The sequence below is a fragment of the Anopheles merus genome, chromosome 2R, assembly GCF_017562075.2.
Source record: "Anopheles merus strain MAF chromosome 2R, AmerM5.1, whole genome shotgun sequence".
NCBI lineage: Eukaryota > Metazoa > Arthropoda > Insecta > Diptera > Culicidae > Anopheles > Anopheles merus.
Genome location: NC_054082.1, coordinates 55,805,226 through 55,816,474, shown reverse-complemented (window position 1 = coordinate 55,816,474; position 11,249 = coordinate 55,805,226). Strand labels below are relative to the sequence as shown.

General features: G+C 40.9%; 1 protein-coding gene and 1 non-coding gene across 2 annotated transcripts; both read right to left on the bottom strand.

Annotated features, from left to right (window-relative positions):
- Positions 1-631: 631 nt before the first annotated feature.
- Trnag-gcc lies at positions 632-702 on the bottom strand. The gene has a single exon. It is a non-coding gene; the product is annotated as a tRNA-Gly (tRNA).
- A 2,684-nt stretch (positions 703-3,386) lies between these two features.
- LOC121603427 (double-strand-break repair protein rad21 homolog) lies at positions 3,387-10,292 on the bottom strand. Its single transcript, XM_041932096.1, has 6 exons — positions 9,164-10,292; positions 8,813-9,100; positions 7,004-7,157; positions 5,504-6,927; positions 5,248-5,412; positions 3,387-5,157 (listed from the first exon to the last, which is right to left on the bottom strand). Exons 1-6 carry the CDS (start codon positions 9,419-9,421, stop codon positions 5,032-5,034), a joined length of 2,415 nt encoding a protein of 804 aa, XP_041788030.1. The 5' UTR covers positions 9,422-10,292; the 3' UTR covers positions 3,387-5,031.
- Between the last annotated feature and the right edge of the window lie 957 nt (positions 10,293-11,249).

Sequence of the window (11,249 nt, the reverse complement as noted above, 5' to 3'; positions counted from 1 at the left end):
TATTTGGAAAGTATCACTTGTGTACAACTTGGCTTTGGTAATCAATTTTAAGTGATTTTCGTCCGAAAAATGCACATTTTATGTTTTCAAAGGTTTCAACTATACTTAACAAGAACCTTAGGCCTGTTTTGCTTCTGATAGTATCAGTCGGTACCTATAGTTGTGTTACAACGGGTTGTGTTGCTGGGTGTAGCGAATCATATTACGCTGTGAGCAGCATATTTTATCACCTACGAAAACAATATTTGGACAACAGCGTCGATACGTACAAACATATTTATTTTCATCAAAAATTATGTTTTACATGTTTATTAGCTAGAATGCTAAACACGTATAAATGGTCCATTAATTTATTGTAACTTGGAACACTAATATCTGTTGTTATAAAAACATAACAATAGAATAAATATAAAATGTGTTTAATAAAATGATAGCCCACCTAAACAAAGCACTCTTTTACAATGCTTAAAATAAGTTATGTAATTATGGTTTTAGTACTAAATGTTTATTTTACAAATGAGACGAGGATAGAACGTACACAACCCCTCCCCCCCTTCCCCCCTGTCTCGATCATTGCCTACTATCAATTTCATAGATTAAAAATTGTCCAAATCATCAAAATAACATCCACTGCATCGGCCGGGAATCGAACCCGGGCCGCCCGCGTGGCAGGCGAGCATTCTACCACTGAACCACCGATGCTTCATATTTCGCAAAGGTTTATTAATAAACACAATCCATTGTGTTTGTGGGTCACTAGAGCTTATCATCTTCATGTTCATTCCACAGTGTCTAATAATTTCGTTAGTAAGAATAAGCAATACAATCCATTTGTTCCTGTCTAATCCAATTCGCATTTTTTAATGCATTAAGAACGTACATATATTGCTAAACGAGAGGGAATTTCTTTTTTTTTAAATTAATGATAAAAAAATCATTTTCTTCCCTAACAAACTCTTTATTATTTCTTGCATGTTATTTAAACTGAATAGACTGTAACGGAGAAAACCATTTTAGTAAACGGTCGTCTACACTCCGCTGGGTTTCTATCACCCATCGTATACTTCATGTACTTCAACAAAGAAACCCTAATAATCATTAAAATTGGTTCTATGTCATAAATTACTGTTAACAAGTACCATAGTATTTATGGGACATAAATATTGTACGTCTTTTTTATGTCAATACAAACTAATTACTACTTTTACTATGGTGTTTATCAGAGGTAAAAAAACCAACAATGAACAACCACCAGACGTTTCGACACGAACATGCACAAGCACGAAACTAATGTACATCATACGACAATGGTGTTCCATTCAACGTTAACAAAAATAATGCTCCGACAAAGCCTCTGATGCGATCGCAAATTCAATTGCATATTATTACCAAAACAAGCAATATGTAATCGTCTCAATTTGTCATCGTTGTTTTTTTCTTACACTTTGCCACACACCAAACAAACGGTAGGCAAGCGCGGCAATGTTCTTCTCTCACAAGTCAATTGTCCAAATATTCAAATAGGGCTAATTTAGAATTGTCTTTTTTTCGCATTTGTTTGAAAGCCATTATATCAATCACAACATCACGTGCCACAGCGACAAGCTCATCGTTTGGCTTCGTTTCCTTTCGCATACCGTTCAGAAATGGATGGTCACTTCCGGTTGAATAAACACGAACTGGATAAATGTGACAATCATCAGTCACTGGTTCATATTCTGCCAGACGGAAGAGAACGATCATTGATCGTCGATAACCTGATCCACCATTTGTGCAAACTGACCAGCTTAGGGTCGCACTATTCTGTTTGATCTGTTCTGTTTGCATGCAGCTTACCCGCGGATCGTGTTCATACTCATACTCACTCCTCCTCCTCTGACACAAGAATGAGAGTCAATTTTGGAGCAAAATTGAATTACCCTAATTGAACTGGCCCTATGCGATATGAAACCAATTGACACTTACTTTCTTTTCAGTTTTTCTTCAGGATCCCTTAGCAGTAAGTAAGTGCAGGTTGATGCGCGCGATATGTGGATTAACTGAATATCTCCCTTCTTCTTTTTCGTTTACACTTTCACAAACCATGCGACGATCTCGACACTTGCTCTATCCTCTACGCAATAAGTTTACACCACTGCACACGAAAGTTAAATGTATAATCAGTAACAGTTTCTTATTACACAAACTATATTCGCAAGAATACATGAAACATATTCGATCATTCATTGATCGTATGTGGTGATGATGATTGCTTCACGATAATCCCTCTGGCGAATGTGCAAACACCGGACACAGCGATCTCTATTCGGTTGGTTTAAGTTAAGAACAACGCGATCACTTACTACTGCACGGTGTCGCTGTCGTAATACGACTAAATTCATGCAGCCCACCACCAGAGCAGATTGTCGCATTAGAGAATTTATCAATTGGAAAAACTGACTCGCTACGGTGAATGATAAAAAGCACAATACTCGCGCACTTCCACACAGTAACGAATCCAGCGCGGGACGGTTTAGCTTGCGCCCCGTGTAGCATGACCGTTGTCGTGACCGTTATTGTCATCGCACGTCACCAGAACGCTACCCCCACTGGAGCATAAACACTAGCTAGCCCCTTCCCAGATCGACGATCACTGGCATACTCTCGCGCTAAGCTCGCCATACGAACGGTAGCGATAGTTAGTAGTCGCATCACTAGCGCGTACGCCAGAATTGTTTGCTGGTAACATGCACCTTCATCGTTCGCTAGCTCATGGAGACATACGTGTATGTGTACGTACCGTTGTGTACGGAAGCGCGTTTGGTTGCCCTGAGCGTTTGTTTTAGCTTGCACCTATTCCAGCTGACTTTGTTATCACATAATTTAAGCTTACTATTAGACCTTGCCACCCTTACTCTCCAAACCAACCTCGAACATGTGCTCCCCAGCTACATCATCTCCCCAATTCCGCACGACAAAGTGCAGCGATCAAGCGTAGACAATAGGAATTGCAGTTATTACATTATCGCGCTACACCCGCTGAAACACCTGGCTCGTGGGACTTTTCGGTCTAACTAGGCCGTGTCTGCGTCGGATCATTTAACGATGCTGCTCCCATCCAAATCTTTGCAATAAGCGTTCTAAACAGTATACAATCGTTGCCATCCAATTTTCTCCCACACAATTGACATAGCCACGTGTTCTAACAACCCGGTAGTACTAATGACGTAGATTTTCCCGAAATCTAAGAAACTGTACAAACTACACATAGCATATTTTACGATGAATTACCCTCCATTCTACCCGCGTTTCTACGTATAATCCAGATGTCTTGCATGGTCATTCCGTGATGCAAAATCTCAACTTGTAGACATTACTCGTTATTTTGAATACAATTCAAGCGTCCGTGCCATTTTAAGTATTCTTTATTTAGCAACTTCTGCATTTCAGTTTCTTTTGTTATAATTATCGTTTTGTTCGTTTCGTTCCGTTTTGTTTCATATGTATCTTGAACGTCCCACTCAACAAGATCCATTTAATCTTCCGAAGTATCTTCACAGCATCTAACATGCCTCCCACGTTTGGTTTTATTTGTTCCACAATGATTCTTTACCTCATATACTGGGCTTTCATATTTCCTTTCTTTCTCGATTAGCTTTCCTGAATTATCAGTACGACCAACGCGAGACGGTAGCAAACCTGTACACTGTTTTATAGTACATCAGTTGGGATTGTTTAGTTTGTGGCGGTGGCATACCCTTGAATTGCAATCAATGGTTATATTACGATTATATCACAAACAGATATAAAGCACTTTTTATATCTGGCTCTGATATTGTACCGCCAGTGAAGTATGCAACCGATACAAACCAAACACATCTACAACACTTTAGACAAAAACACAAAATAGTTACATTTAAAACAAAAATTAAGCATAGTTTGTTTAAGATGATAGGCGAACGTCGCGCGTATGTTTCTGTCTACCCATTAGAAGAAAAGTAAAAACACTAATCATTGAGTTATTGTGAAATATCTTCTGTGCATTTTAAGTCTGGTTCCGTCCACTGCGTTTACATTCAACTCAAAAGGAAAACTCTTTTTCGTAGCTTGGGGGGGGGGGGTTGCCTCTGGTACAGCAGATATTTGATCTTGAAGTTTTGATTTGATCTTTCTATTTCTATTTCAACCAGAGGACAAGGAACAATTAAAACATGTCATATTGGAACGTTTAAGTAAGAATTCTGCTCATTTTCCAACCGTTTTGAAACTCGGATAACATTTACCCGTTTTGTTCTTTTTCACGTAACCGCATCTAATTACACCCATGTTAAAATTAAAATAAAGTCCAATCTACTACGCCTTTTGGGACACTCAAAAAAGAAGACTCCAGCATACAAATTCGCCTTACTTTTTTCGCATTCTATCGCATTCCAATCCAATTTACAGCGTACAAACAATGCGTGATGCATAATTCTTAGATGGCTAGACCTCAGCAAAATATGTAAAATATATGATCAAGCACTAAAATCTGACAAAGTTTCTTTCCACTTATGTACTATGATCTAAAAAGTAAAATAAACTCAACAATATTTTCCTATACTTTAACGTCAGCAAATGAGTACGTCGCCAGGGCTAAGAAGCGACAGTTGTGATTCAGTTAGATTGCACAGATCAATTAACGGCGTGAATACGTTTGGTAGGGGGAACTCTTACTCCTCTTCCGCTGCACGAGCGGCCGGGATGGTACAGAAAACAATATCTCTTTCTGGTTCGTAGCAGCTAAGTGACCTTAAATTTAGCAAGGATACTTTACCGTTCTGACAGTGCAAACGATTCTAGACACGCCGTCAATCGATGTCGTAAACTGACGAACCGCAACACTGGTCCCGTGCTAAGAAGCCATACGTACGTGCTCTCTTATTGCAACAGTACATTACCCTCCCAGCCCTGATGCAGCACACATTCACATCCCTACCATTTGCACGCTGTATAAAATCTACTTTACAAGAAAGTTACTACCAGAGCAACGTAGGCTACACTCGGTAAACCTGCTTACAGCTTAGGATTATCGAACAACGGGCCTCTCGTAACGGTGATGTCATCGTAAGGTTGCTTCTGCGAGATTTCCAATGCCTTGAACTTTTTCAGCACAAGAAGCGAGTAAAACTTTTGAGCAGCCTGCAAAATTAATTTAAATAAAGCCATGGTTATATATCAATCGACAATTCGAAAAGCAAGAATACTGCATAGTGCCTCTAAAAAACTCACCTGTTTTTTATTATTTCGATGCGTCATCTCAGACAACATCATGTGATCTGCCTTAAGTAATCTTGACTTTACGGAGAGGAACATTTGCGCTGCACGTTTATTTAGCACACGTTCCTCAAACTGCTCGATCGTTTCATCCACTTGCTGCTCCTCGTTAGGATGGGTCTGTTGATAATAAACAAATACATTTTTCGTCAAGGATGCTTTGTACAAAATATCTCATTATATTGCAGTCAAATTAAATATCTCTACTTACAGCACCGACAGAAGGGGGGAACTCATAGTCACCATTCCAATCATTAGCTATTTCCTCGGAGGTGTTGCCATCGAATCCCATATTCGAAAAACCTTCCATTCCGGGTTCGTTGAGAATGGAGGAAACTTGATCGGCAGGTAGGTTCGGAATTTGGTCAATATTCTCCAACGAGGCATGGTGAGGAGTCATACCGCCGTGATCCAAGCCATGGGGTGTCATACCACCACCAAGATCACCATGCTGTAATCCCGCCGGCGTGAGACCACCGTGATGGAGATCGCTCGGTGTAAGACCCCCGTGGGAAAGACCCACTGGCGTTAGCTCACCGCCATGACTCAGCCCGGCAGGTGTCAAACCACCGTGATCAAGCTGTCCCGGGGTCATTGGAATGTTAGGTATACCTGGGGTAGGTGGCATTAAGTGACTCTGGTGATTTGGACTAGTCAAATGGCTTAGTCCTGGTGTAGCAGGGGGAGGCATGAAGGAGGAAGATTGTGTTGAGTCCGCTGCCAATCCGTCCTCGCGCATCTCTATCGAAACCGGAGTCGGAGGTGGCATCTCACCAGCAGCATTCCGTAGCTGGTCGCTCGCCGATTGCTCCAAAAAGCCTTGCGTTGATGCTGCCTCCGGTTGTTGTTTTCTCTTTCTACCACGCTTTGATGCCACGGGGGTCGGAGATTCAGCACGTTCTACCGGCAACTCTACCCCTAGGACGTCCAGCGGAGCGAGGACCGCAAAGTCTTCGATACCAATCGATCGGGACGTAAGGTGACGCTGGTAATTTTTAAATAAACATCGCGCTGGAATGTCGCGCGAGGGCAGAGCAAACAGTTTTTCCACTCCACCGGTTTCTTTCCAGAACATTAATCGCTTCGTGGGCGGCGCCAAGTCCAGTGTCGTTACAATGTCAGACGTGTTGGCGAGTTGACTTTTCATCTCTTCTCCGGATATGTTCTTCACCTCGTCAACGATCAATTTTCGTTTTCGTTTTGACTTTGTAGTTCCTTTAAGGGCTGTTGCGTCTACTGGTGCGAGAGCAAAGCTTTCTTCCTCGTTATTCAATAGCGTTGTTTGATCTGGATGTCCTTCATTTCCGCCCACACCGTCGTCACCGTCTTCCCTATTCTGAGAAATAGGAAGGCCTGTTTCTGGATGTAATTGCTGACCCTCCACGCTCATTGCATCCTTGCTTGTGCCAGGTTGCGGTTCACCGTCAACCAACGCATTGTTAATCATAGGAGATGCGGGACGGGAATTATCTGTGCTCGGAGCTGGCGATGGCGCACCACCCATGTCAAAGTGATCGTCATCATCATCATCCGAATCATCTGCTCGCCGTTGAGTTTCAGTGGTAGGCAGTTCCGGTTCCGGAGCCAGGGGAGCATCTGCAAAAATGTCACCTTCGAACAATCCAGCAGCGGGCTCTATTAAAAAATAAATAGTATTTGCATTGGCTCTTTTTCTAAATTCTAAATTTTTCGTGAAGCCAGCAATACTTACGACCACCAAAATCCTCATCTCCAAAGTTATCATCGTCTCCGTGAGGATGGTGTGGGTCGATAGAATCTAGAAGAGATCGCGAAGTGCCCGGCATAGGTTCTTTATCCTGTTCCAAATCGGGTGGCCGTGTTACTGTATCTGTAAACAAATCGTCCTAGAACAACAAGGCGGGATCAATATTTGTATCATTTTGTACTAAAAACTATTTTCATTAAAAAAAAACAGATGATGCTCCCTATCTTTGAATTACTAAGCTCCTTTTGTAACAAACCATTTGCTTACGCTAAAACTTAATTACATTAATAAGGAAGATAATAAAATATCGTTGTCAAATTGGCTTCCACTTTCATGTTGACTTTGATATGCATCATATTCGCCATTTTACGACCACAGTATAACATGTTCATGGTTCGATCGATCCTACTATAACAATAATACGTTGCACATTACCAATTAATTGCCATCATCAATTTTCAGATACAGATACAGATCAACCATCTCAATTCAGGTCTGTGTCAGTCACCATTGATTTAATTGCCAGGCAACATATTAAACGGGCCAAGCGTAAACATAAAAATATTACAAACAGATACCAACAAATCCAATGTTAAAACAAATGCTTCAATGAAAAATGATACGAATTGTTTATATCTAATGTTTTGTAAAAATTAGCGTTTGTAACGACGTTAGTTTCTGGATCTTTTGTCAACTATGGACCAACGTTCCATCTGCTTCGTTCAGGTTTCGCTTACTTACTAGATAATCGTTCCAGCGGCCTTCGGTACCATTTTGTGAGGCAGTGGTAGAGCCGCCCCAACCGACAGCACCAACATGAGAGGCATGCGAAGGAGACTCGGGCGGGCTTGGGTGCATTTCATGTTGCCCGGCATCGACCGTCTCGGTTGATTCCGGGCCAACGCACTGCCGATGCCTTCGTCGATCTTGTTGCTCTTCCTGGTGTGAATCGTCCGGTTCAGGCGTCTGGTTAGCATGCCACCGGGATTGCAAAGAAAACACAAAAATGTGTTTGTGTGTGTGTCGCATTTTGTTTGCGCAAAATAAACAACTGTATATTAAGGCAAATAACGCGTATTTTGGACGAACGGCAAACATCAATCAATTGTTGATTGTTGAAAAAGAAAAAAGGGTATTTGGACAACTAAGGATGAGATAACGAAGCTAAATTAATAGAATATGCCGAAATGTACCGATAAACTAAGAAGTACTTAGCAAATCATACAATAATTCATATGGCTATGCCGTTACACTAACTTCCACATGTCTAGGGCGTTACAGTTATTCACACAAAAATCTCGCCAAATTTAAAGCTGTCTCATAAAATGACGTTCAAATAATGAACGATTGATGTTTCTGATGAACGAACGAAGAAGCAGACCCTATTATTGTAGATGTAGAGCCCCTTACCATTTCTATGCAGAATAACATATCCCTTTCATAGAGCTGAGTTATACCAAACAATTTCAACAATGTTAAAGGAGTCCAAAACTTTCATTTACATTCAGAGTCACATTCATAGTTCAAAGTAGACTGATATTTTTGAAATACCTTACCATATGCATGTTATAGCTATTGCCTAAATCCATACATATATCGGAAAATACAAAAATCATAATATCAAACAAACAGTACAACTTCTTCATTTCCTAATAATCGGTATAATTTAGAAAATAAAATAAATTCACACTCACTGGGAAAACAAAATATTTTTCATGTCTTGGGCTAGTTCTCTAATATGTCCTAGTATGTAGCATTTGCTTATAACTAATGTTAGAAAAAAATGATAACTACCTCCATCTGATCGTCCATACGATCACGAACCATATCCGGAGTATCATCGAAGCCCATATCACCAAAACCATCATCGTGTATGTTTAGGGGCAGGGTGCCATAATCTTCGCGCATGGTAATCTCATCTGCCCGGGATTGATTTATAGAGAAATGTGCCTCGATGTCGACATCGTTCAATTCCGGCAGCGGTGTATCGAAGTCATGGAACACCTCCGGAAGCGTAATCGCGTTGACTGCTGCCTCTCGATGCTCTTCGGGCAGATCTACCATGCCCGGTCGAAAAGCCATCTAAAAAAGGGAACATTGTGTAAATTCAGTATCATTTTCATGAGTAAGAACGCCACTCCCTACCTTGATTTTGACGAATGCTTCGTTACAATCCGCCAGCAGATATTTGGCTTTCCGCGCGTAGATGCGCACGACTCCCAGCAGCAGATGTCCGGAGGTACGTAAAGCCAACTTTACTTTTGGTTGCATGATACCGTCAACACTCTGCTCGATGTTCGTTTCAAAAACGTGTGCCTTCGTGATCTTTTTATCCCAATGAGCAGCCAGCCAGATTCGGGCCAAAGGGCCCTTCTTGGCCAGCACGATGTGTGCATAAAACATGATGCAGCTTTGATAATTGCCGTTCCGCCACTAATATATCACCGTTGGTTTAATTGTCCACTATCACTACCAATCGTAATCGTCCTCCAGTGTTGTAGAAGAGATCGTATAAAACAGAGAGAATTGCAATCGTCGCCGACCACATCGGTCCTGTCGGGCGGGAAGCTCCTCCAGGAAGGTAAGTAAACAAACTACCGTTCTAGTAGCAACTTAGCACCAAACCGCTATCGACTTGAGAAAGTTGTTTTCGTTTCTGCCTTAATAATAAAATGACATTTAACAATGTCGTGCACGATGCGCATACACAACGGTATCTCGCCAGACAGGAACTTTTTCGTCACACACACTTTTGCACTTTCATCTACGACACGAAGCCGTTACGCATCAAACATCACACGCACACTACTGCACTTCGATCTATCGCTCAAAAAACCGCAGCCTTTGAGCATCCAGCAACTTTCTTTAGCGGTGATGACGCCTGCTTCATATCACTTTTTTTGGCGCGATAACGATCACAACACACCGTATTCAACACATATTCTACAAAAAAAACACTCGTTTTGGTTAGAATCGGCAATCGCGATGCGTTATGGTTCACTTTCCCGCAAATACACCTTAATTAGGCCAATTGGCGCCTCCATGCAAGGCGCCAGACTTTGCACGTATTATTCCGCGACAATCTAGAATTGCATTCGGCAACCAACACTTTCCCGATAAACTTATCGCATTCACGCACCGTAATAATCGTATTTCTCCAATATTGTGTATATTTTGCAGAACCTTTTTCGATTTTTTCAACACACAACACCCACAGCAAACAATTCTTCGTCAGCAAGCCATCGACACACTCCTCTGTGGCGATAGTAGCGCCGCGGTGGAGAAAATTAAAGTCACTCACACATTCTCACTTTTCAAATCCGTTCTGCTTTATGCTAAGCATTGTCGTTATAGATGGAGACTCTTGACTGGACGAACTGCTGGCTTGATTGATTTCTGCAAAATTGTTAATTTGTTAACTATTTTACAGTTTTTTTATAACGTTTTTGCGTAATACCAAAATTAGCTGTGAGCAGTAAACAAAATAAATTAGTCTTTAAATTTAAGTTCATATAAGTAATGTGAGTGAACATGTTACCATGCTGTTGTTATTTTAAATTGAAAGCATTGTGATATTTTTCGACTTCGATGAATATTCTTTTTACATATGACTTGGTGAGATTTAGGACACGCCACAATAGAAGGCAAAGTCTACAAATTTCGTTTTAAATAAAATAAAATCCCGGAATAGATATCTGAAGCCGGCATACATCAGAATGTTGTACTGTCAATTCCTTCCTGTTCCTGTACCCTCTACCTGGTCTGATGAAGAAGATCTCATTGAACATTTCTAATATTTCTAATATAGTTCATTGCATTAAATCGTAGTAGTAGCTTTTTAGTGTAGTAGCTTTTTAGTTGACTGATTTGCCAAAACGTTTGCAACAAAATTGTATGATACTAACGCTATTGTACAATTAGAAGAGCCCCTTAATCATCTTTTTTTCGGGAGTTGGTATTTTCGGTTCTGATCTATTTAATTTTAATATAGAATATTAGAATTTGGAAAAGTGAGGTACTTATGTAACTCTATTCATTTCTTCACCTGCTCTTAACAACACCCCCTTCCGTTCCCTTCTTTCTTTCTATATTTGTGCTGATAGGGATGGATATTTACTACTTACTACATCTCGAACAAAAAAATCGTCATGACGGCCACTGCAGTACACGCCATCACTTATACAGGCGGTCCCCGAGATACACGGTACCTCTTATACACGGATTCGGAGAT

What these genes read in the sequence shown, in the direction of transcription:
- LOC121603427 (XM_041932096.1), bottom strand. Translation starts at nt 9,421, where the DNA reads ATGTTTTATGCACACATCGTGCTGGCCAAGAAGGGCCCTTTGGCCCGA. An exon ending in GTATGGACGATCAGATGGAG is followed by an intron (nt 7,158 to 8,812) that starts GTAGTTATCATT and finishes TTGTTGTTCTAG; the next exon opens with GACGATTTGTTTACAGATAC. An exon ending in ATCGAAATAATAAAAAACAG is followed by an intron (nt 5,158 to 5,247) that starts GTGAGTTTTTTA and finishes TTAATTTTGCAG; the next exon opens with GCTGCTCAAAAGTTTTACTC.